The sequence below is a fragment of the Lynx canadensis genome, chromosome C2 (genome assembly GCF_007474595.2).
Source record: "Lynx canadensis isolate LIC74 chromosome C2, mLynCan4.pri.v2, whole genome shotgun sequence".
Taxonomy (NCBI): Eukaryota; Metazoa; Chordata; class Mammalia; order Carnivora; family Felidae; genus Lynx; species Lynx canadensis.
Window position 1 is genome coordinate 27605129 of NC_044311.2, and position 26578 is coordinate 27631706.

The 26578-nt window shown below is 42.8% G+C and overlaps 1 protein-coding gene across 1 annotated transcript in view; it reads right to left on the minus strand.

Annotated features, from left to right (window-relative positions):
* The window catches only part of CPNE4 (copine 4), a 495352-nt gene that overhangs the window by 20177 nt on the left and 448597 nt on the right, over window positions 1-26578 (minus strand). Inside the window, 4 exon segments of the mRNA XM_032594671.1 lie at window positions 6557-6626; window positions 6629-6689; window positions 17258-17317; window positions 20584-20670. Coding sequence (XP_032450562.1) covers window positions 6557-6626; window positions 6629-6689; window positions 17258-17317; window positions 20584-20670 — 278 coding nt within the window.

Below are 26578 nucleotides of genomic sequence, written 5' to 3' on the forward strand. Positions count from 1 at the left end.
GCCACAGCTATGAGAAAAAAATACTTCTGGTCCTTGGAAATACTGAATACTTTGCCACAGTAATTCCCACCCCCCCCCCCCCTTAACCAAGACAAGGGCAGGCAGCTGTGAGAGGGAATCTATGAGGGATATTTCAGAGGCCCTTTCAGGGTAAGTAGGTATGGAAGAAAACTTTCTGGGTTGGAGAAGGGGTCCTGGTTCTTCCAACCCAGAGATAGCTCCGAAAAGTCAAACAGAAACCTAGAAGGTTCCATACCTTTATTTTTTTCTTTGAGGAGTTCAGGAAGGCGAGATCTAATATTCCATCCATTTCTAATCACCAAACCAATGTTCCAGCCTTAAGGATATTCTTTTTATACCTTCCAAGCCACCCTGGGGATTTGAGGTTTGCTGAGCATGATGCACTGTTATGTAATTGAGTTTTAAGAGCAGGGAGGCAGGGAAAATGCCTCACTTACAAGAGGAATAATTAATAACCCAGGAGGGCATCAATTCTCTGAAGTTAGCCACCATGAAGTCTCTAACTAACAAACATACCAAAGAAAAATTTTCAAGCATAAGCACAATAGATTTACACTTCCATTCTTCCTGATTAAAAAATAAAACTAGTCAGAGAGGAGTCTTATGCAAGAGGCAAGAGAAGGCAGGTTGAGCACACAAGCAAGCATCCATATGCCAGCACTTCAAAGAACTTGAGATTGGAGTAAAGGGCACTCAGCACTGAGTAAAGGGGCCACTCTGCAACTACTAGGAACATGATTGGTGGAATCTGTGAACTTGGAAAACTCATGAGCATGTTACCACATTGCTAATGGCAATATTTCTTACTACCGGAATAGAACAGCATAAAATACAATAAAAGAGCCCATGGTCTTCAGTGGTAATGAGCATGGAGTCCTGAACTTCTTAGGGAATGACTGATGGTTAAAGGATCTCCAGATGGAAGATTATTTTCAAACACCATTTTAACCCTCCAGTTAGGGAAGACTTTGAGACAAAGCAAGAGAGTAATAAAAAATAAAGACAAATTACCTATCCATAAGGAAACAGAGACTGACTCAAGGCAAACTGGCATTTCAGAACACCTAGACACTTAATTAAGACTGTTCTCTAAGGCAGTGGTCTTAACACTGGGGTACATGGAAATGCAATGCCCTTCTGGGGATAGTAGGGCATGATTTTATTTATTTATTTTTTAAGGAATCAGTATTCAGTTCCTCTGCTCCTATGTAGTCTCTGCTGAAATTGATCTTCTGGGAACAGGTGTAATAGAAAGACCTGCTCTCCATTCACACCTTCCCTTTCACAATTATCCTTCTCCTTACCCATATGAATCTTAACCACAATGGTGCATTGTTCCTTAGTGTAAAAACTCTGTAGCGAAAATAAGGGAATGAGGAAACAAATCCTTTTGCAAGTCGGGCAGTTGCCAATTTTTGCTTTAAAAGTTGTAGAAAGTGCTTATCTCAGCTGGTAGATCATTAAAAATACATTGTGGTGATAAACCATTATGTGATTTTTTTCATGTATAACTTAGAGTTGAAAGAAATGAGTAAAAATGCTAGTCAAACTCTTTCCATTACCATGTACTTATTTATAAGAGCAGGTTTCTTCCTATTTATATTGGTAAAAAATTGGAATAGGATTGAAAGTAGACTCTTCCGTTTTAGTAATGGATAGCATTCATCTACAAATTGTAAACTAATTAGGGAAAACCCCTCACTATTTGTTTCATTGAAAGTTTTCATTTAAAAAAAAAAGTTTTCATTTTTTATGGGCAATAATTAAATACTGAAATTTCCAATACATTTGTTCTTTTGGTCAATTATGCACTAATAATGATTGTAATAAAAACTCAACAGAAGATTTTTAAAAATACTTTAAACCTTTTCAACACAGAACATTTTAGAAACTAGATATTTTAAATTTATATTTGTATTTTTATTATAGAAACGTATGATACAGTGACCAATAAAGAATTTTGAACCCAAATTTTAATGATACATTAGGATGAAATTCTATGGGGGAGGGGAGTGAAATACAAGTTCATGAAAAAAGAAATAATTAAATTCTCAACTCCAACTAAAGAGCTTGTTCATGCATTTTTAAAATGGATGATGGATCATATAGCTATGGCATTTACATTCTACTGGATGCATTCACAAGAGTTATGTAAGAGTTTTATTTTAAATGTTCATATTTACAATACACTAGAATTTCCATTCTTTGCCATTATTTAAACTCATAATGGAAAACATTAGATGTCAATGTAAATGTTTAAATGTGTGAGGTTACACATTTTTATAAAATCATTTTTAGGGGTACATGCTCAAAACCAAAAATTAAAGGTCATTGGTCCAAAATGTCCACCATAATCCTTTTTCCTTTTGTGTTCAGTTTATTTTTAACCTAATTAAGAGTGTCAAAGATACTAGCCTCTATCATTTACTGAGTATAACAGGCCGAACATGTGTAGCTAGCCACTGTACATCTAACGCTTACAACTGCTCCTCAAGGAAAGTTAGATGAAAACTTCCACTTGAAATCAATGACACCAAGGCACATGGAATGTAAACCTCAGAACAGAGGTAGCTGAGCTGGGGTCTGAACCCAGGGTCTATTTGTCGCTGGGACCCATGCTCTTTCTACCACTCCTGTTGACTCTGCCCTTTGTAGGAGGTGTTGGGTCTAACGATTCAGAATAATCAAGATAAGTCCATTCATGTTCTAATAACAACTGAATTCCCAGAACTTACCATCCTCAGAAGGCCTTCCTTGACTACCTCTTCTCCCAAAAAGGAGAAGAAGTCAATCGTTCTCTTTTTATGCAGTCCTCGTCTACAGTCAGCTGCCCTGACCCAGTGGGCTGCAATTTATTTACAAGCCCTTTTCTTCCCTGAGACTGTGAACCAGCTGGGGGGAAATTATGCTTTGTTAATTATCTCTGTCCTTACAACACCATGTGAGGTACCTGGCAGCCAGTAGGGTGCTGCTTGGTCCTAGCCATTCCATCTGACCCATTCTCTCCCGATTTAACGCTGGGTCTCAACTGGGACGCCCACTAGAATTAAAATCCCGATTCCACAGGATGTACAGCAGACTGATAAACCTCTGGAGGGGGCCCAGGTATCAGCATATTTTAAGACTGCCCGAATGATTCCAATGTGCAGCCAAGGCTGAGAACCACTGACTGGTTTGGTAGAGTAGAAAAGGTAGAACAGTGACATGAACCTATCTTTGGATTCTAAACCCAGTACCTGTCAGATTGGGTATCAGTTCTAACTTTGCCTCCTAGCACACCATGGAGGAAGACTCCTGCCTCAGGTGCTGAAACCTCCACCTTATGCTGGGGTGGTCGCATCCATAAAATGGCAGTCTGTGCTTCCAAGCACCGTATTCAGTATCTATACTCTATCGATAGCAGACAGACCAGCCTTTTATTGGAGGGCATTCCAGGTGGTCAGAGATCCATACCTCTGGGCTCACAGAATGGATGTCACTTGGTCTTGAGCAGCCTGACCAGGATGTTCATAGGAGCTGGACAAGTGCTACAACCAACAGGGAATATATGAGCTTATGTGTGTGTGTGTGTGTGTGTGTGTGTGGGTGTGGGTGTGGGTGTGGGTGTGGGTGTACACACATACATGTGTGCATGCTTGGCGACTCAAAGGGGAGGAATGGGCAGTGTTCTCTCTTTCAGAGGCATAGAGACAGAGTGAGCTGGCAGGACTGTCTTCTGGCCTTAGGACCAGAAATTTGTGGAGAAGCTTCCCCTTCAAGGCACCCTAAGAAGGGCTTTATGTGTCTCCCAAGCTGTTCACTTCATTGATCACCTCGTAATGACCCCTTAGCAATGACTGTACAAGGCAGAAAGAAAACCCTTGGCTGTCAGAGGCTGGGAGCAATTTCTAAGGCTCATGGGGATTAAAAACCTCTCTGTCTCTGCAGGAGGGGGAACGACGCCTTCTGTCAGTTTTTATTCAAGTGTTTCTTTTGAACATCAACCTCAGTGACTTTGATGTGAGAAAAATTAATTCCAAAGCCCCAACTTGAAATTTCCTGACTCTGCCTGTCTATTGTCTATCCACCACGCAAAGGAGAAACTGCAGAACCTTGTCAGTTTTCAAGTGAGCGGCTTGCATTACATTCTTCCAGGGAGTCTCTCAAAAGAGCGCCTGGGCTTTTCAGTTCTTTTCTTCCTTAGGCATTTGCCCCTTTTAATGCTGAGCTGCCTTCTTTATATGTATACGTATATGTAATATGTACATGTATACGTATATGTGTATACATGTACATATATACATATACATATATGTATACATGTATAGTTCCACTGAACTGCGGAAACCTGATTTTCCTGGTCAGATGGGCTGATAACTTCATTATTTTCCTTTTAAAATTTTAAAAAGAATCATTTACAGTAATTCTTTATGTAACCCCTAAGGTATAATACCTTACTTTTATGTTGAATCTGTATTTTGAATGAATACTAAATGCTCTCCAGGCTTTGCCTGGCTTTTATATTATAGAGGATATATAGCTCTAAAAGATGTATGGGTCACTTGGATTGTATCTGCATCCTGCATGTGAAGTAACCAGGAAACAGGAAGTTCAGCGGTTTGTTCCAGATCATCCTGTAAATCTGCTGCAGGACCGTAGCCAAGGCTCTGGGCATTGGCATCTTAGTTTCTGGTCAAACCACCAATTTTCTCTTTGGAATTCGTTATTATACTGCCTTCTCCCCTAGAGTCTGAGTCAATTTTATTATTAAGCAGCATGTATTTATAGTATTGTATCGAGTGCTTTACCTACTTTATCTCTTTTATGAGCATTTCATGATTTAAAATTAGTAAGAATCCTGAAGATACATCCTCTCCCTTCTTTCTTGCCTCTTATGTATACTAAATCATGCACTAAATCATTCATGTGCATGTTAGGAAAAATGACTGTTTTGGTATCTTGGGTATGGCTGGAGAAGTTTCTGGCAGTGGGGAGGCAATTTGTCAATTTTCTCTCTCCTTGGTAGAACTCTCCATATGATATATACCCTCTCTAGGAATACTCCCTGTATTTGGGCCAAAAGAAATCAGAGCTGAAATTCAAGTTGTCTTCACAGTCGATACCTCGGTTAAGTATAAGAAGTATCACTTTAACAAAGTAATTTAAATGCTATTGCCCTCTGTTCTAACTGTATAAGAGGGCAAGTGTCAGCAAAGGCCTGAGTGTTTAAGGCTGTGTGATTGTACTGGATCTGTTATTCATTCCCCAACTGCCCTCACACCCAGTTGAGTTATTGAAAATAACCAAGCCGAATGCAGAGATTCACCAGCAGGAGGACACAGATGAGATTTTTCCTATCCCTCTCCTGTGGTTTCTCTGCACATTCTGGTCACTAGATTGTCTCATCCCCTCTGGTGCCTGGGGCAAGGGGTTTTTAATATACCTACTACTGGTTATGACACTAGAAGAAAGAAATCATGCTGTCCCATAAAATTTCTCTGAAACTAGAGGACAGAGTCACTTTCTTTATTTTCCTGATTTAAAGGCTCACTTTATTGCTTCTTACTACTAACTAGCCTTGTTTTACAAACACACTAATGACTCAACTGAGATGTATCCATATTTATATTTATATTCGTTCTACCTCAAAGAACCTTCTTGAACATGTGAACAACTTCATCTCAACCTGGAAATACTGGAAAGGCAAAGTAAATTCAGTTTAATGTAATTTATGTAAATCACAATTCTCTTGGTGGGAAAGGTCAATATTTACCATCAAGGAAAAATAACTGTAGTACCAATCTGATCTCAAAATCATGTTATCTATATACACACATACAAACACACACATAACACACACTTCTGTGGATGGGCACACACATGTGCACGTGGGCAGACACACACCCTCTACTAATGTTACCAATAGCTCTGAAGTCAGTGAAACACAGTGATTAGGAGCTTAAATGGTAGGAGGAAATAGATCTCAGTTCAAATCCTGCCTCAGGCTGAGTGACAGTGCACAGCTTAACCTCCCTGCCCAGCTTTCTTTCCTCTTCTGTTAAACAATACCTACAACATAAGGTATAATGTGAGGGTTAGATTCAAAAATGTCCAATAAACCAGTGCTTCTCAAACTCCAAAGTGCACACAAATCATCTGGGAATCTTGTTAACATGCAGACTCTGATTCAATAGGTCTGGAGTGGGGCTCGGGATTCTAAGTTCCCAGGTGGTGCTATGCTGCTTAGTCCACGGCCCAAACTTTGAGTAGCAAGACCCATTCCGAAACTTCACAAGATAGAAAGTAGTTTTGCAAGCCACATAAGAAAGCTGAGAAAGGATATTTTGGTTTTGGTGACCCAGGTGAGCATGGCACGAACTCAGCTTCTCTAGGTGTGGAGAGGATAAAATTTGGGGTCAAGGTTCTATTCTGTGGCTTCATGAGCCCAGTACGGGTAACTGCTGACTGCACGTCTGTTTTCCTGCCAAGGATCATCCAGGGACCATCAGAACCCACAGAGAGATGATAAGACCTGGGACGACCGGAGGTCTTGTACCTGTCATAGTCTTGGCAAATCTCGCCCACAGCCACCAAGGCTTTCAGGTACTCGTTGGGTTGGTAAGGTGGATGTAGTGCAGGGAACAGCTGTTCCTGGGGTCCCCATTTGAGGCAGTGAAATCTATAGCTACCTGGAAGAGAAAATAGGAGAATGGGTAGGTTTAAAGTGAATGCTCTGGTAGGAATTGTGATCAGCCACAGAAAAGACATGGCCAGGGATGGGAAAAGCAGCACATCGCGTACCCTGCCAAGAAGGAAAGTGAGAGAAGTTATTAATCTGGTTGAGGCCATTTCTGTAGTCTTCCATTTTCCTCTCCCCCAATCCCAAAACAGAACTTGAGATTGACACGGAGGTCAGAAAGCCCAGCCACTGCTGATCCACATTGCCAGGCAGCAAGAGGAAGGATGGAATGTCTGCCCCTCAGTTCATAATTCACTAAGAAGAGAGTCCTGTGCTCTTCAGGCAGGACAATTCTGTTTGTGAGGCAGAGGTAAAATCCCTTAAAACTACATTCTGGGTTAAAGATGTGGTCTATAGAAGAACGCCATTGTCATACTTTCGTGTGCAGCCAGTTGCAGAGAGACGTGTTGAAGTGGTTATAATGAATTTTTGCAAGAGGCAGCTTTGAGTGAGGCATTCAGTGAGAAGTTCTGCCTATACCAGAGAAGAAGCTGAATGCTATGGCATAGTCGGTGGGAAGCAGAAAAGGGAATCCTCTGCCTTGTCACCAAGGAGATATTATCTTTGAACTTCTGAGATTTTTTCTGACCCCTGGCATCATTATCTAAATAAAAGTTGACCCACTTAACACTCTTAACATCAACAAACAACAAAAGGCTCAAGCCTGGAGAGTGCTAAACTGAGAAGAAACATTTCTTCTGGTTTCTAGCATCATTACCATTTAAATAAAAGTTAGCCCAGCAAACACCTCTCAAAAAAACCAAACCAACCAACCAACCAACCAACCAACCAACCAACCAACCAACAAACAAAAAAAAACTTTAGCTTGGTGGGGGGTAGAGAGAAAGGATGGGGAATTAAACAAAAGGAGTTGTAGTAAAAGACAGAGATGTTCCTGTTGTGTCTTCCCGTTCTCTTCAGGGCTCAGCTGAATCCACTTACTAATGACAGAGAGGCTTTATTTTCTCTTATAATCTTGCAGATGGGAAATGCTACATGCATATTATTTGACAACATTCCATTATGACAAATAATTGGAATATCCCATTGGGTTTATTTAGGGTGGATGTTATTTCTGGAAGGACAGAGAAAAGGTGCTTTGTGTTCTGTTTCTGCTTCTGAGAGATCAGCCTATAAGAGTAAGGTTGACAGGGGAAAATGTCAGCCACACCTTATACTGTAATGCTGCAATCCAATCCACATGACTAGAAGAAGAATAGCAATAGGCTACCAGGAGTTCACTTACACTCCCCCCCCTTTTTTTTTCATGAAGTTATTTCTTATCATCACCGATTTTGTTTCCCCTTTTCTTCTTCACCTCTCCCAGGATTATGTTGAAAAGAAATTTAAGCAGGATGCAAATTCTATTTTTGGAACAACCAGATGTTTTCAACAAGGGAGTACCAGCTGATAAGATGCTAATACTAATAATGTTTCAAAAGGAAAGGTCACATGGAGAAAAACTGCAAGGTGCTTTCCTACCCCTGAGATGCTCTTACTTTAGATAACAAAGGGGAGAGGACTAGCTCTCGTTAAAACCCTACTCTGTGTCAGACACCGCGCTATCTGCTTTCCAGGTATTATGTTATTTTATTTTCATCAAAGAACTCTGGAAGGCAGAGATTGTTATTCCTTTTCATTGATGAAGACCCTGAGGCCCACAGGTGATGAAATTTCCTGGTGATGGAGCTGGGTTCAAACCCCAGTCTATACGGTTCCAAAGGCTTTTCCTCCATTATGCCACTATATACCCCAAAGAAAACATAAGGCTGTGGCTAACATGCCGAGTTGTCACATGGGTATGTTTATGACTATAAAGAATGGAGAGGATTTAGCCTGGAAGTAGGGACACTAGCTACAAGGCAGCTAGAGTAATTTAGGAGAGAATGGCCTTGAATGAACAGCTGTTTATAATCAAAACAGTTGTAAAATGTAGAAATAGGGCAATTAATGTGTGTGTGTGTGTGTGTGTGTGTGTGTGCGCGCGCGTGTGTTTATGATGTTCTTCATCAAGGATCACCACAATCCTTTACCTATGCTTCTTGAGGCTGCAGTTGAAAATTGTCCTGTGTGTTGATTACCTGAGTGTCAAGGGTATTCCATAATGAGAAAAACATGCTGGTGTCTTGATCTAAAACCAGAGAGTAAAATCAGGTCATATAAACACCAGAGGGAGAAAACATCCATAAAGAAAAATGACAGCTCAAGAAACTTAAATGTCCCTCTTATCCTCCCCAGGCATGGGCAAGATCCTCCAAGTATGCAGGCACCAAGTGGCAGCATGCAAGCCCAGATATAACACCCGAATGGGTATGTTGTGTTATGGGAAGAAGTGTGTATAATGTCTGGGTGAACATACACAGATTTTGGCAACAGTACACTTTAAAATAAAGCCACACATCATAGGGTTGGGACCAAGGGAAGGTAAGACTGGTGACGAGAGTGTCAATTCAAGAAGGACTTCATTCCCAGCTGACCCTACATTTGCACAATCTTGAGAGTGATTGCCTCTTTTTAAATTTTGCATTGTAGGCGCCTCTCTACTCTCCTGCTTCTTCATTCTGGCCCTATTTTGTCATTTCATTTCTATCAACTCTTCATCCCCGGGCTTGGAATAATTCTGTTATGCCTAACAAGCTAGTGTGGGGCAGAGGTGATGGTGAGAAGGGGATTGTGACCAGAGATATTAAGGATAGAAAATGAACATGATTTGGTGACCGACTGATGCCAGTTAGAGAAAGGGAGTAGCCACATTTCTTTGGAAATGGAAACGACATCTAGAGGAAAATGGAACCACCTAAAGATCACTGTTAGAAGGTTGGTTGTGGGCTGCCTGCTCTTGGTGGTGCTGTTTAGACATACAAACAAGCCTGATGGAAATTTTATTTTTTTTTCTGTAGGCAGACCTTTGCAGGAGGTGGGGGCAGGGCTCCACTTTTCCCATGGGGATGGCCCCAGTATCTGTGACAACCACAGAGGCCATTCTAGCTCTGGAGACTCTGATAGAGCTTTGGAAAAGGTATGAACTTAAAAATTAAATGGTGAAAAAGGAAATAAATCAATGATCCTTACCACCCACCCTTTCTATAGTTCCCATTCCTCATAACAGAAATATTTTATCATTGACTAGAAAGCAATGGACAGTCTTAAGTACACAGCAGCTGAAAGATTTGTTTCCCTGGCAAGTGATGGTTTCTAAAGTCGCCCTGATGAAGCTGGAGATAAAATATCTTCAGGAGGTGGCCTTCTACCAAGAATTCTCTGTGCTCTTTAAGTTAGCATTAGTGGAAGGAGAACAGAGTGAAAGGTTAGATTTATTTTAAAAAGCAACAGGGAGGCAGTGAAAGACGGGATTAAGTTGAGAAATAAAAGCAAGGAAATGACTGAAAAATGCCAGTTTGTGGAGGTGGCTGCTGACGCCTGCTTCCTGAATGCTGGTGAGCTTGCAGAGCGGCTACGTTTTCATTTTCTGATATGAAGCATTTACGAAAGCCTGTGGTTCTGGTATGTGCTCCAATCTTCCCAGCAGGCGGTCCAAGAATAGGCACCCGCCCGTTGCTCTTTCTGCCCAGGAGGCCTCGCTCATCATTAAGCAGAGCTGTGGAGCAGCTTTGCAAGACCTTGTAAAGTAGGAATGTGAAATTTTCCCTCCATTGCCACCAAGTCCCCAGTGCAGAGCTGCTTCCTGGAAAAGGCTGGAAGCCAGTGATGAGCATCTATCATTGGACATTTTTAGCTTCTACACAAAACAAGCCCACTCCTCAGATTCCCTTCTCTGCCTGTGACAAACAAGCCATTTGAAACCTCTTGGGTGTTTTCTTTTTTTTTTTTTTTTAACGTTTATTTATTTTTTGAGACAGAGAGAGACAGAGCATGAATGGGGGAGGGTTAGAGAGAGGGAGACACAGAATCGGAAGCAGGCTCCAGGCTCTGAGCCATCAGCCCAGAGCCCGACGCGAGGCTCGAACTCACGGATCGTGAGATCGTGACCTGAGCCAAAGTCGGACGCTTAACCAACTGAGCCACCCAGGCGCCCCCTCTTGGGTGTTTTCTAAGCGAAGCTGCTGGGAACCAACCTCTGGTTAGTTGCCTAATCTCTCTGCAATCAACGTGCAGTCAACCTTTGCCATATCGTCTGCTGGGGCAAGAGATTTGTTTTTTGCTTGTTTGTTTTATATTTGTATACAATTTGGATCTGTAACAATAAGCCTTGTAGGTGGAGATACCGTTCAGTCTGAACCATTTCTTAATTGACAGATTAAACTCTTGTGCTTTTCTACCTCCTCAAAGCGCCACTGTGGGCAAAGAAATAGGAACCTAGACCTGATGGAAAGGACTCCTGAGGTCACTCCGTTCATTTCCTGCAGACCGCAAAGCATTCCCCTCTTCAACCCAGGGCTCATCCTCTTTTCTCAGAGGTCTATACCAGAGTCTACCAGTGTTTAGTCTGGGATAAAGATGTAAAACTTAAACTGGGACACAGTGTGGACATGTGTTAGTGTTGGAAAGATTTCCTGAGAAATAGGAATAGCTGGCCACCTTGTAATACATGTTCTTTTTCTTTAGGCTGAAGGTTAATATGGGAGGAGCCACTTTCAGCTTATTATAGCAATATTATATTGCCAAATGTAGACTACAAAATCAGAGATAAAGGAAAGCAACATCATCCTTAATGTTAAAAAATTAGAAATAATAAAAATGGCCATCTGAAAATATGAAAAAATACATTTTTTTTAAAAAATTTTTTCAACGTTTATTTATTTTTGGGACAGAGAGAGACAGAGCATGAATGGGGGAGGGGTAGAGAGAGAGGGAGACACAGAATCAGAAACAGGCTCCAGGCTCTGAGCAGTCAGCACAGAGCCCGACGCGGGGCTCGAACTCACGGACCGCGAGATCGTGACCTGGCTGAAGTCGGACGCTTAACCGACTGCGCCACCCAGGTGCCCCTGAAAAAATACATTTTTGAGGGTCACCTGGACCACTTGAGAATCTGATACAAGATTTATATCCAGTCTCCCCAAAATGCACATACCTAATTCTGCACACAATTTAGGGAGGTCAAGGATACCGCCAAGGACAATCCTCGTTCCTCAAGGAGGAACTGGCAAGCAAGTTATGTTTTGTTTTTCTTTTCCTTTCTAGATTTTATCTCTCTCTCTACATATATATAAATATATAAACATTTTACCTGGTTGTAACCATAGGGTGGCTCTGCTTTACATTCCTTTTTTTCACTTAATGTTATGTCATAAACATGTCCCTATGTTATCATCAATCATTATAATCATTTAAAATGACTTTATCATAGGGCACTTGTACCCCAATGTTTATAGCAGCACTTTCAACAATAGCCAAATTATGGAAAGAGCCTAAATGTCTATCAACTGATGAATGGATAAAGAAATTGTGGTTTATATACACAATGGAATACTACGTGGCAATGAGAAACAATGAAATATGGCCTTTTGTAGCAACGTGGATGGAACTGGAGAGTGTTATGCTAAGTGAAATAAGTCATACAGAGAAAGACAGATACCATATGTTTTCACTCCTGTGAGGATCCTGAGAAACTTAACAGAAGACCAAGGCGGAGGGGAAGGAAAAAAAAAGTTAGAGAGGGAGGGAGCCAAACCATAAGAGACTCTTAAAAACTGAGAATAAACTGAGAGTTGATGGGGAGGGAGGGAGGGGAAAGTGGGTGATTGACCTTGAGGAGGGCACCTGTTGGGATGAGCACTGGGTGTTGTATGGAAACCAATTTGACAATAATTTCATATTTAAGAAAAAATAAATAAAATGACTTTATCATAATCCACCTAAATGAGTGCTGTAATTTACATACAGCTTATCCCTGAAAATCTGTTTTACAAAGTGCGTCTTTATGCATCTGGGAAAGCAATAACTTTCAAAGGAAATGGTGAACTCTTCTACCATTTTCTTTCCAAACACCTTATGGTGCCTGTCTCTTCTGTGCTGTCTATAATTTTGTGTTTTGTGTGTGAAATTCTAGTTATCTAATTTTATTTTTGGCTGCTTTGCCATGTGCCAAACACAGTGAACTCCTCCTGCAGCCCCCACCCCTGCCCTCTAGTCTGTTCCACCTCCATCCACCTCCTCCAAGTCTGCCCTCTGACGGTTGCCCTCCAGGTCTTATGACCTGAGGATTTGCATGAGGAGATGGAATGTTCTCAAGAGCGCCCTTGACCTCCTGAAATTGCATGCAAAATCGGGTGTGTGCATTTTCCAGGGAGAGGATATGGATTGTGTATCAGATTCTCAAGTGGTGCCGCTGACCAAAAAAGAATCATTGACTAGGGCTCTTTTTGGCATTGTTAATCTTATTCACTCCACTGAGGCTTCTCTGCTTATGGTCAGATTCTAGCCTGAAACCTCCCCTATTTTGATACTCAAGTTGCTATCCTCCTTTTCCTCTCTTGCCCCATCTTGCCAAACTTCTTTTTTTTTTTATATGAAATTTATTGTCAAAGTGGTTTCCATACAACACCCAGTGCTCATCCCAACAGGTGCCCTCCTCAATGCCCATTGCCCACTTTCCCCTCCCTCCCACCCCCCATCAACCCTCAGTTTATCCTCATTTTTTTTAAAATTTTTTTTAACGTTTATTTATTTTTGAGACAGAGAGAGACAGAGCATGAACAGGGGAGGGGCAGAGAGAGAGGGAGACACAGAATCTGAAGCATATCCTCAGTTTTTAAAGAGTCTCTTATGGTTTGGCTCCCTCCCTCTCTGACTTTTTTTCCCCTCCCCCATGGTCTTAAATTTCTCAGGATCCACATAAGAGTGAAAATATATAGTTATAGCAGCGCTTTCAACAATAGCCAAATTATGGAAAGAGCCTAAATGTCCATCATCTGATGAATGGATAAAGAAATTGTGGTTTATATACACAATGGAATACTACTTGGCAATGAGAAAGAATGAAATATGGCCTTTTGTTGCCAACCGTCTTGAATGAACAGTTCTTTTACCTTCTGTTTAGACCCTAACTTCTGGGTCTCCCTGTCTCATACTGCTGAAATTGCTCTTTCAAAAGGTGATATGTGCCTCTTTATCACATGACCCGGTTTTTTGTTCTTCACCTTCTTGCATATGGGATTATTGCCCTTGATCTTTTAATATTTTCTTTCTGGTCATTTGGGTTACTGCCCCATCCTGGACCTTTTCCTCTGGCATTTCTCCTCCTATGGGTTTCCCTTCTTCTCCTTGCTGCCTGACGGAGATCTTCTATAATTCCCTGAGACGCCTTTTCTCTGTTTTCTTCTCTCTGGCCATCTCATCCAAACCCATATGTGTGCAGCTTCTACTTCTTTCCTGAAACCTAGGACCATATTTATAAGTGCCATCTCGACACTGAGAGGCCTGAAAGTACCTCCATCATGTCCAAAATAAAATCCATCATCTCATCGGCGGCTCCTCTCGATTTCCATATTGCCGTGAGTAGGATCACCATGCTTTGTCAGTCAGGCACAAAAGATCTGAGTCCTCTGGACTCATCATCCTCCCTTGCCTTCTGTCTCTTCATTGGATCGATCATAGGCCAAGGCTTATGGGACTCTCTTTCCACAGTGCCTCTCCTACTGTTGTCCTGCTAATTTAGCCTCTTCTTACTTGTCCTCAGGATGGTTAATCTCTTCTTGCTTCATCTCTTTGTTTATTTGTTTATTTTTGACAGAGAGAGAAAGAGAGAGAGAGAGACACACAGAGAGAGAGAGAGCATGCACAAGTGGGGGAGGAGCAGAGAGACAGAGAGAGGGAGACAGAGTCCGAAGCAGGTTCCAGGCTCCGAGCTGTAAGTACAGAGCTGGACTGGGGCCAAACACACAAACTGCGAGATCATGACCTCAGCCAAAGCGGAAGTCAGCCGCTTAACCGACTGAGCCACCTAGGCACCCCTCTGCTTGCGTTTCTTTCATAATTTCCTCACCACCTTCAATGCCTTCCACCAAACACTCCCAGATTTGGTTCCCTAAAGCATGTGCCCAGCTGCTTCAATGTCCTGCTCAAGATTCTTCTGAACATTCCCTTATCCACCATATTACTTCAAAATTAAAAGCCCTTCAAATTCTTTTTTAAAAAACTTTATTCATTTATTTTGAGAGAGAGAGAGTGCAAGTGAGGTAGAGGGGCAGTGAGAGAGGGAGAGAGAGGATCCAAGCAGGTTCCGCATTGTCAATGTAGAGCCTGACACAGGACTCGATCCCACAAACCGTGAGATCATGACCTGAGTTAAAATCAAGAGTCAGCCACTCAACCAACTGAGCCACCCGGGCGCCCTTGCCCTTCAAATTCTTAATCCAAACCACTTCTCCAATACTCCCCTAAATATACCCCGTTTATGCATATTAACCCAAATAAGGTTTTGGTATTTATCATTAGGCTATATGGATGCGTAAACATTTAAGTTCATAGGATGCTTTTTGAAGCCAAAACTAGTATCACACTTATTCATCAGGTTTCTTGTTTTTCCTCATCCTTCCCTCTCCTTTAAGGTTAGGGTTTGATCCATTGTAATTCAATAAAAGTACCTAATACACATCAGCCTGGCACCTGAAGGGGAAGATGCTCCACTTTTGACATTCTTAAGGTAGAGTCAAAAGCACCAGGCATCTGTGGAAAGTGCAAAAGCTTTCTCTCAGCCCCTGTTTGTAAAGTGTACTGGCCAGGGTCTTAACGGGAAACAAATGGCCCACTCAGAAGGGATGATCCAGGAGAGCTTAATAAAAGGACAATTCAAAGAGTTTCAGGAAGACTGAACTGCTAAGGGAGGGAGAAGGAGCTGAAGCTGAGTAGTGGTACATACATTAAGGTGGTACCTCCTCAGCTAGGGAGGATCAGCAGGGGTGAGAAAGGAGGGGAGGGCCAGCCTGGGTCAGGCAAGCCACGTGGACGCAGGTTGTGGAGCTAGGGACCCTGTGGGGATAAACTTCTGGTGTTCATGGGAGCTGGTTCTTTGCAGCACAACTCCAAGGGCAAAGCAAGCCCCTGAAGGTTGAATAGAGTTGTTCGAGTGCATGGAATCTATAGACTCCAAACCAAATCAATAGTGCTCTCCCTTGAAAACCTATAAATAGTTTCCTGAATTGCTCCTTTGCCTAAGACTGTGGGACACTATTTCCAGGAGCTCTCCTATATGACATTGCTGGCGTCTCTACCTCTATGTGTATACATCAGTGCGACAGTGAACCCATAGGACAGCTGGAGTTAGATGTGTGTGCTCACGATGAACATGTTTGCTACTTTCTGTACGTGCCAGTATGCATGCAGGAGGGCTGGGTGGGTGTGCCTTAGACTCTAAAGAAATGACCAAATTCTATAATTAACCCATACCTATTCAGGAGTAAGTGAACCATGCCCCAAGTTTAGAGAAGATATAGGCAGACTCTTCTGAGATTAGAGGATAGGCTTCTAGCTAAGGAGAGGTCAGTCTATAAAACTACCGCTTTTCTCAACCCCTTGCAGCTCCTTTTAGTCCTTTGAGTACTGCTGTCCCCGTCCCAGAAATACACTGGTCCTGTCTACTCTCTTGGGCTCAAACCTGGACAAAAAATTTAAACCCATCTGCCTTGCTTTTCTCACATGACTGATCCAGTCAAGGGAGCTAAACAGGGCTGACCTTCACGAGTACACATCTGCAAGATGGGGAGCAGAAGCTGTTCAGATTGTTGTTCTCTTGTTTGCCGTGTTGCTTTCCCATAGGTTTTAGCAGATCTATCCTTGCCATCTGGGATCCTCTTTCTGGAGGTCACATCTGTCCAAACCTGGGAGGGTTTTGAATATTAGGCCACTGAAAGTAAGTTATTCAAGGGCAGATGGATTCATAAGCTTGGCCTACCAGGCACCTTAAAGAGACCCAGCCTACCCACTCAAATCATTGGAGTGTATAAATCCTACGGGTTCACAGATTATATTTAGGAAACGATCCCTGATCTACCCACTGAGTCTAGACACTCTGTTTCTCAACTTTGAAAGCCTAATTCTCCAATCTTTTGGAATTCACCTTTTCGTTGCCTGATGAACCATTTGGATGGCTTACTCGTGGCACTGACCCTTGGGCATGGTGTTGGTGCTGGTCTTTGGGCTGCATCTGCCTTGGGTCAGTGGGACTTACCAGAGTGGCTTACTTCCTTCCAATTCCTACTCACCAGGTAATGGGATCTGGCAATATGCCCACTGCCCCATGCCTCATGCAGTTACTGAAAGAATGGGAAGCATGAGGAGGGTTCCCAAACCACCTGAGGTTGAGTGGCATGACTTTTCTGATATGACTTCCTGACAGCCATAGTCACTGGAGAAAACAGAAGTATGAACTCACTTTTAAAAAAATTATATCGAAAGAAAGAAAAGAAAAAAAATTAATCATACAATATTTCAGCAATGAGACCTGAAAAAAGCTGACCAAGGGTTTTAATAAATTTTTGTCTCCACATTCCCACAACCCTCCACCATGCCCCACACCTTGCTCCATGAATATGAACAAATGTGGAAACAACTTACTGTAAACTGGATTTGGCAGCCGCCCATGATGTAGTCCAAGAAAGAATGCATCTTGTGGATCTGCATTGGAGGAGGAGAGGAAATCGTTTTAGTAACAGCATGATCTATTTCCTTATGGAGTGGAAGCTTAGTCTTTGGCATTAGACTGCTAACCTAGAAGAAAGAGCAGAAAGACATCTGTGGGGAAGAGATGGGTCAGTTGATTTTGATTTGATTTCATTTTTTTATAAATATATATTTTTTAATTTTTTAAAAATCTGCATTTATTTGAGAGAGAGCGAGAGAGAGAGACACAGTGAGAGCAGGGGAGGAACAGAGAAAGAGGGAGACACAGAATCCGAAGCAGGCTCCAGGCTCCAAGTTGTCAGCACAGAGCCCGATGTGGGGCTCAAACCCACAAACTGTGAGATCATGACCTGAGCTGAAGTCGGACGCTTAACCGACTGAGCCACCCAGGCACCCCGATTTTATTTTTTTTAAGTTTATTTATTTTCGAGGGAGACAGAGACAGCATAACTGGGGGTGAGACAGATAGAGAGGGAGAGAGAGAATCCAAAGCAGGCTCTGCATCAGCCTACCGTGGGGCTCAAACCCACGAAACCATGAGATCATGACCTGAGCTGAAACCAAGAGTCAGATACTTAATTGCTCCAATTCTGATTTTATAGGAGAGAAAGAAAGCAATGCCTAATTCAGATGGCCCTGTGAGGGCTGCAGCTATTCATGCCCTGCTCCCCTCTTTTGGGGCATGCATGCCTCCAGGGAGAGCTAACACTATATTTTCAAGGCACGCCACTGTTTCGGAATTAATAAAGTCTCACACTAGGCTTCACTCTTGCTCCCCAGTCTAAGTTCCAGTCCTGGTAACATTCTTAATACCACAAGTAATCTAGGTTGGCTGCTTCAGGATTGCAATTGCCTGAGAAGGCCTTTACTGGCCGTTTCCCATTCATTAGATTCCTGCCATGCCATGATCAGCAATGACTAACTCTAAGTCAGGGACTTAACATCCATAATTTTATTTTGTTCTTAGGACAGCCCTGTAAAGGTGGAGCTATTATTTCTACTGTGCCATTTTTGTGGAGGAGGAAGTTGAGGCTAAGATCACCTACCTAGTAGAAGGTGGAGGTGGGACTCAAATGGTGGCAAATGGACTGCACAGTCCATCCTTTGGACCTCTGTGCTGGAAGTCAACATAGTCTCTGTTTTTTGCCCAACCATGATTATCAGTGTTCTCATGTGCCATACCAATTTTTGGCCTTCATTTCTGCTTCCTTATGATTCTGCTTCTTGACCCTTGGTGATATTCATCCATTCATTTATTTAACAATAAAGTTTTAAATTTTATTTAACAAAGCCGCCACTATGCACTAGATGCTAGGGATATAGTGATGAGAAAAACAGACACGATACCCACAGTCATGAAGTTTGTCATCTGGCCACTTTAACCCGGACAGTGAGTAACTGTGATTTTTGACCCTCAATTTTCAGATTTCATCTGATGCTCAGGGCAGCTTCTCAGAGAATGACCCACAAGATCTCGTGTTGATGTCTCTAGGTACCACCTCTAGGTGGCACACATCTCTTGGCAGACTTTTTTCAGGGCTGGTGTTCATTTGGCCCCCTGAATAGTGCCTGCTCCTGGCTCCCTTTGGCAATGGTTTGCTTGATGGTTGGGACACCCTACTATTGTCTATGTACCCAGGAAATAAGAACTTGGGAACGAGTTGAATAATATTGGCCCCTAAGCACTAAACTGTAAGATCAATTCATGGAGAATCAAAACAGACTTATCACAGGCACCTTAAGGAGACAGACAACCACTGAAGTGGTTCATCCACATCTTTTCTCCTGCTTCCCTGGGCACAGGGATGTTTTGAATGTGCCTGGGATTTGATTTGTATAGATAGGGGAGATGACCAGAGACAACTGCCTTTCAAAGAAGAGTTTATTACCCAGAGTTCCCCAAAGGGTAGGAGGCATGTCATGCCACTCAGGAGCCACATGGGAAAGCACTAGGGTCAGTCAGAAGGCAGAAAGATTGAGAGGAAAGTGTGGGTGGAAGTCTTTATTGTGTTTTATCATGGGAAGGAATGAGTGGGGTATGGTAAGCAGTTAAACTGGTTTAGGATTGGAGAGTTTGGATACTTTTGGTGACTCTGGGCTATAGGGGTGGTCTCTAATTTTGTAAAGCCTGGACCCAGGGAGATATAGGGACAGAGGAATAGTGTGTGTGTGTGTGTGTGTGTGTGTGTGTGTGTGTGTGTGTAAGTTTGATAAAGGAGGTGGTTGGGGGTATGGGCTCTGGATTGGTTGGTCTGCATATCAAAGGCAGGCTCACAAGCAAGTTGTTGGCTATCTATAGGAATTAGCTAACCCTGGGAGAAGTTCCTACCCAGCCCACAAGGCCCAGAGATGTTAATGCATCAAAAAAGTATAGAAAATAAAAGACATGATTAATACATGATCCTAGATGGCCAATCTTAATACACTGATTGGTTCAAGGGGTGGGCATATCAGTCTTCCTCTACTATTGCTCTTGCTATGAGAGGATGTGCTCCCACAGCTCCTGGCAGCCAGGGAGAAGCCAATCTGGGAAAAGGAAGCTGACATACACAGAGAGAAACTAGATGGCATTCAAATTGTATATGGTGGAGTTAGACATGCATAGATTAAAATCTCAGCTCTTAAACTTACCATGTGTGTGACTAGTTACATGATCTCAGTTGACAGCAGAAATCTCAGCATTATGATACAAGTTAAACAGAATTCATCATAGTTACTCTCACATAGTAAGTACTCAACCAATGCCAGAATTATTTTCAGATGTGATTTAAGAGATTGATTACTAGCATGTGGGATTTTCTGTGAAGTTAGAGCCCTTCTGGAGGAATTTTCTAGGCCTTCTAATCTTTCTCCATTGCTTTGTTTTCACAGTACCCTTTCGGCATGGGTAAGGCACCACATATAAGCACTGAACACTGTGACAGGTGCATAGCAGGAGCTCTGGAAATGTTGTCTTCCCCTTTTGGGGGATCTCCTCTGATGCTGTCAGGACAGAGAAGAGCCTGACATGTGACCAGGACTCCCCATCTTTGAGGGTATGACTGTCTTTGCAGAAGGGATGGTGGCAGTGGGCCACCACAGCTCCAAGACCACCCACACTTATGTTTTTCACTCCACATCCATTATACATGGACTTATGTTTTTATTACAAAAAACACTACACCTCCTTGACAGTTTCTTCCTCCGGCCACACAGTCTGAGCTCTTCCTCCCAGACAGCCCTAGCTTCATACTTCTGAAAGAGAAGGGCGATGTACGTACCTTGCACTGATTCAAAATCACAATGCCTGAGTTCTTATAGTTCTTCTTCTTGGCTTTGTACTTGGGGTTGATGCACTCCCACTGCACCTGCAACAAGAGGGGCCACAGCAAGAGAGCCTGCTTAGGAAGAAGTGGAGTCATTCCATGAAGCCAAGCCCCCAGGTGCTACGGCACATGGATCTGAGGGCTGACAAATGGTTTCTGCGGGATAACCCTTGCATTCTGAGGGAGGGTGGTTAAGGGGGCGTGGCTGAGTGAGACTCTGATATAAGGCTGCCTGGTTCCAGGCCCGGTCCCTCCACTTCCAGCTGTGCGACCCTTGGCAAATTACTTGATTCCTCTATGCCTTGGATATCTCCTCTGTAAAATGGAGCTGGTAATTGTATCTATCTCATAGGATTATTGTGACGATTTAATAATTAATCCACATAACACATTTAAAAAAGTGCCTGGTACTTATAAATGCTTTCTATTAATAGGATCAAATCAAGCACAAGAGGGAAGGAAACATCTGTAGACACACCGTTGAGTAACACACTGTTGAGTCTTAGTGCGTGGGAATTAGCTTAAAAGGTCAGAAAACTGAGAGACAGTGAGTGCTGACTATAGGAAATTCGTGGGGATAATGATGAGTTTGCACAGAACTTCCCTGAGAAATAGAATAATAGAGTGATACATATCACACCAGGGACACAACAGATCTCCAAAGGGGCTTCTCTGAGGGATAGTATCAGAGCTGCAGGAGTGGCTGGAAACTGAGGAGGTAGCTGGGAGCTAAGGGGGGCCTTAGGAGAACAGATATCAACCTTTCAAGCCCATAGGAGACTTCATGTGACAAAATCAACTTCAAGCCAAACATCCAAGAGCCACTGAAAACTCTTGCCCACCATTCTGTGGGAGCTGGATCCTTGGATTTCCACTCAGGAGACCAATTTTCACTCTCTGACATTAGCGGTATCTGAAAGTAAAGCAATTTCTTTCTTTTTAAAAAATTTTAAAGTTTATTTATTTATTTTGAGAGAGAAAGAAAGAGAGCGGGGCAGGGACAGAGGGAGAGAGAGAATCCCAAGCAAGCTCCGCATTGTGACACAGTGCTCGATCTCATGAACCGTGATACCAGGACCTGAGCCAAAATTAAGAGTCCGACGTTAAAGTGATTGAGCCACCCAGGCACCCCCTGAAAATAAAGCAGTTTCTCAGGCAGATGTGAGTGGGGTAGACCGAAGCAGCATTGGCTCCCAGTGACCCATTCTTCTCAGTGTCTGTGTATTTGTGCAGTTCCCTCCCACAATGACGGTGAGGTTAGTCATGGGACTTGTTTTGGCCAATGGGACATTAGCAAAAGTGGTATGAGCAGAGGATTAAAAAGTGTCTGGGCATTGGGGCCTGCCATCCTCTTGCTGCTGGGAGGTTTTTACCACCATGTAAAAAAGTTTAGGCTGCTCTCCTGGAGAATAAAAGAGTACATGAGAAACATCTCGGCCATCCCAGCTGCGGAGGCACAGATGCATGAGTGAGTTCAGCTGACATCATGTAGAGTGGTGAGATGCTGCCCCAGGTGAACTCAGCCTAAATTGCCAACAATTGTGAGTACATAATGATCATTGTTTTCTGCCGGGAAGTTTTGGGCTAATTTGTTCCTCAGCAACAGATAACTGAGAACAGTAGTTTCTCAACACTGGGGAAGTTCCAGTAGGGACTGGGCAACAATGTAAGAGTTAGGAAGAAAGGAATCCTGTATTGGCTAAGGGCTCTCTAAACTCCTTCCATAAAAGGAAGGAAATAAAAAGAGAAAGGAAGGAAGGAAGGGAGGGTGAGAGGAAGAGAGAAGAGTCAAACTGAATCTGAAATCAGGACATCTCCAACCCTGTTTTGTTTCAAAGGCCTAATCTTTCCACCATCATGATGGTTGTCTTTCTTCCCTCTCTTAGGTTCTCTTCTAATCTGCTCTCCATGTGGCAAGCTCTTGATAAGCAAGAATTCTAGCTTGTCTCAAAGCAGATTTAGTGTTTTCAGACAAAGTACCCCAAGCCCCTCCCAAACCCATCAAAACTGAAATTGCCTTTCCCCCAAATCTTCCTCTAATGTCACAGTGTGAACAAGTAGTGTGGGGATTTACCGTAACAGTTAGAAAGTGAGGCTGTGGTGGTTCCTTTGTCATTTTCAATCATTCCCATTAACCTCAATTTCTTCAACAAAGCAGGACACAACAAATGAAACTTTGAATGAGTTAGATTTCAAATTCTATTAAGAATTATAATGATAGGGGCGCCTGGGTGGCTCAGTTGGTTAAGGGTCTGACTTTGGCTCAGGTCATGATCTTGCGGTATGTGGGTTTGAGCCCCACATCGGACTCCCTGCTGACAGCTCAGAGCCTGGAACCTGTTTCAGATTCTGTATCTCCCTCTCTATCTGCCTCTCCCCTGTTCTCTCTCTCTTTTAGTCTCAAATAAACATTAAAAAATTAAAAAAAAAAAGAATTATAATGATAATCCATGAAAAGTGCACTCATTTCTCAGGCTAGGGCAGACCAGTAGTGGAGGATGGGTTGGTGGAGCCAGACAAGGGCTCCAAAAAAGCTGAGTCAGAGCCCACAGGTGCTTGGGGCTTTCATGCCTGTTGGGTGGGAAGGGGATGCTGATGAACCAGGTGTAAGTAGTTTGCATCTGTCTTGGGATAAAGTTTTCAAGTAACTATGGGGTATGTGCCTTACATCTACAATCCCACTTAACTCTCCCTACAACCCACTTTTGTAGACTAAAGATGAGGCTCAGGTCATACGGGTGGCAACTGGTAGAGCTGGGATTGGTACCTGTCAGTCCCGCTCCAAAGCCTGGCCTATTAATGCAGGCTTCCACGGGGAGGATCTTGGAGGGACTCTCCTATTTGTTCTTCTTGCAAGTCTCCCTTTTGGCCACCTCAGACTAAGGCTGTTCATGAAGGCCACCCAAGAATTCATCCAAGTTAATCAAGAATTTACCCTGTACCTGCAGAACCATGACTCTCATAGGAAGGAGCTTAAAAGAGGATGCTGTCTCCTCTCTTTGTCTCTGTTTCTACTTACTGAGGTTCCTCAGGGTTCAACCCTCCTCTATCTGTCTCCCTATCCTCCATTCTCTTAACATCAACCACTTCTGTTTACTGACGGCTCCAAAATACATCTCCAGGTAGGCCTCTCCCCTGAGTGCCAGTTTCCCGAACCCCATTCTTGAACTTTCCACACAACTGGACCTCCCTGAAACAAGACTTCCTTACTCAGGAAATGGCACCCACATTTACCCATCTATCCCCCTCATATCCAAACCCTCAACATGTCTTAGCCCCTGTCTCCAAAATCCATCTTAAATCACTCTACTTCTCTCCATCTCCATTACCACTTTGTTAGCCTAAGTCATTATTACCTCTTGTCTTGCCTTCTGACAGATCTGCTTCACTGTCTTCTCTCTACAATGGATTATGTACACAGTAGCCAGAGTAATCTTTTAAAAAAGTTAAAACCCGTCATGTCATTCTCTAGTTTGGACTCCTTTGCACCACTGTCCAGTAGAACTTTCTGCAATGATGGAAATATTCTATATTTGCACCAACCAACATTGAAGCCACTAGCCATAGGAGGTGATGGGGTACTTGGAGTGTGGCTAATGTAACTCAGGAATTGAAATTGAAACTCAAATTTTTAATTAATTAAAAGTGAGGCTAAAATACTCACATGTAGCTTGTGGCTCCCGTCCTGGAGAGCACAAAACTGTCTCTTTTTCAGTTAGAGGAAAATTGAAACTCCTTTCTTCGAGATATTAGAATGTGCTTTTCCTGGCCCTTGCTTCTGTCTTTGACCACATCCCATGCATGCTCTCTGCTCCAGATACACTAGTCTCTTTCCACATCTTTTTTTTTTTTTTCAACGTTTATTTATTTTTGGGACAGAGAGAGACAGAGCATGAACGGGGAGGGGCAGAGAGAGAGGGAGACACAGAATCGGAAACAGGCTCCAGGCTCTGAGCCATCAGCCCAGAGCCTGACGCGGGGCTCGAACTGCCAGACCGTGAGATCGTGACCTGGCTGAAGTCGGACGTTTAACCGACTGCGCCACCCAGGCGCCCCTCTTTCCACATCTTTAATCACACCAAGCTCTTTCCTCATTCAGGACTTTGTAATGTAAGATTCCCTTGGCCTTTATGCTTTTCTCTTGCTTGTTACATGGTTGGCTTTTTTCATCTTTAAGGGACCTCAGCTTAAATGCTGCCATTTCAGATTATCTTTCCAATACCATACCTTTATACTGAACTGGTTCAGTTTTTTATAGCATTTGTCACAGCTGTAATAACATTTTTATTTTTTGTTTGATTCATGTCTATATTGTACTCTGATGCACAGTCATGACACACCTAGAGCTTGGCGCTTAGTAGGTGTTCCTTATAAATATTAGTAGAATCAGTAAATAAGAGAACATTTCCCACAGTGTAAATGCACCCAAATGGGGCTGAGTGATGGGACCAAATAAAATCTTTCTGGTGATACAGAAAAGTGCCATATCATATGATCCATTTCCTCAGTGGGACTTGAGGATTCATTTCTGTTTGTTTGAAAGCATCAGACTTTGGTGTTTTTCAATGATAATATATGCTATAATTTTACTTTTAACACCCTCTTAGGAGCCTAAAGACGACATGTTTCCCACATTTATTGATTTGGCTATTTCTACTTGTAGAGGAGAATAAGGTACAACTTTATTAAAATTTTTACAACTCTAGTAGGTGGTATTGATAACTCATTGATTTATTAGCACAGTGGGGCCTGGTTCAACAGAGCAACAACTTCTCTGGCTATCTTCCTTGTTATCCTGGGTGTGACGCACTTATAATTTAGTGTGATTTTGACTATGGCCCTGAAGCTCTGCGTGTCTGCTTGTGGGGAAGATCTCTGCGTGTTTCACAAGTTGCTTGCAATACTGGATATTTAATAGAGCATATACACCAGGTTTTGTGGGAGTTATGAAAAAAGCTGCCCTTGATTTTCTAGACCAAATGTAAGTACTCAACAAACGGTCCGATTTAGATTAAGCTTCCATTCTCAAGCATGTTAGTTTATTCCCATCCAGTCTAGGTATATCTTGACCTTATATCTGAAAGAAGAGACTTGAAAAATGAGTTGTGACATTTCTGTAATCAGTACCTCTGACCAGGCCGGGTATAGGATCTTATCTCTAGGGAAAAGACCTTTCTCAAAGCTACTGAACGGTCAACTGTCACTCTTTTCTGTTCCATGGGGACAGTGGGTCCCAGAGTAAGAATGTCAGGTATTTTGGTTTGAGTGCCCCAGAGGCAAGGATTTAAGTGTAAATGGTTCACTTGGGAGGTAATACCAAAAGTACCAATCGAGGAGTAGGGAATTGAGATGCGCAGGCTGCCAAAAAGGTGTGCGGGTCAGTTACCACTGTGGCCACCAGGGCCTATTCCCGCTGGGGAACCCTGGGAAGCTGCATAGAACACGCACTCCGAGTTCTGCCACCTGTGGGGCAAGAGAGTTGGGTATTTATACTCCCTTTCCCCCATGAATTATTTGTTGAGGGCCACTCCCTAGAAGGAGCTACACCTCCCCTCATACCTCAGCCTCCCGTGGGCTCTGGGATGAATGGGCCCCAGTCACCAGACAAAGCCCTCAGGCAAAGAGATACAGGTTTTGTAGCTGGAAATTGGGCAGGTGAACACTGAACAGGGGAGAACAGCAGTTCCATGATTAGGGTCCAGATGACAGCAACTGACTGATCAATTTATTGATATGTGAATGCATGTGTGTCTGAGAGAAATGCAGAGGAAGTTTAGCTTTGTGTCTGGTGCAATGAAATCCCTATGTGCCTCTATGGTATATGGCAGTGTTTGGGTACGTGTCTTGGTATCCAGTGTGTGAGAGTGAAATGGAGAAGCCAAATGAAAATCTAGTGTCCATCATGAAAATTTGGAGGAATCCAATAACTTTTCCAAAGCACTAAATGCGC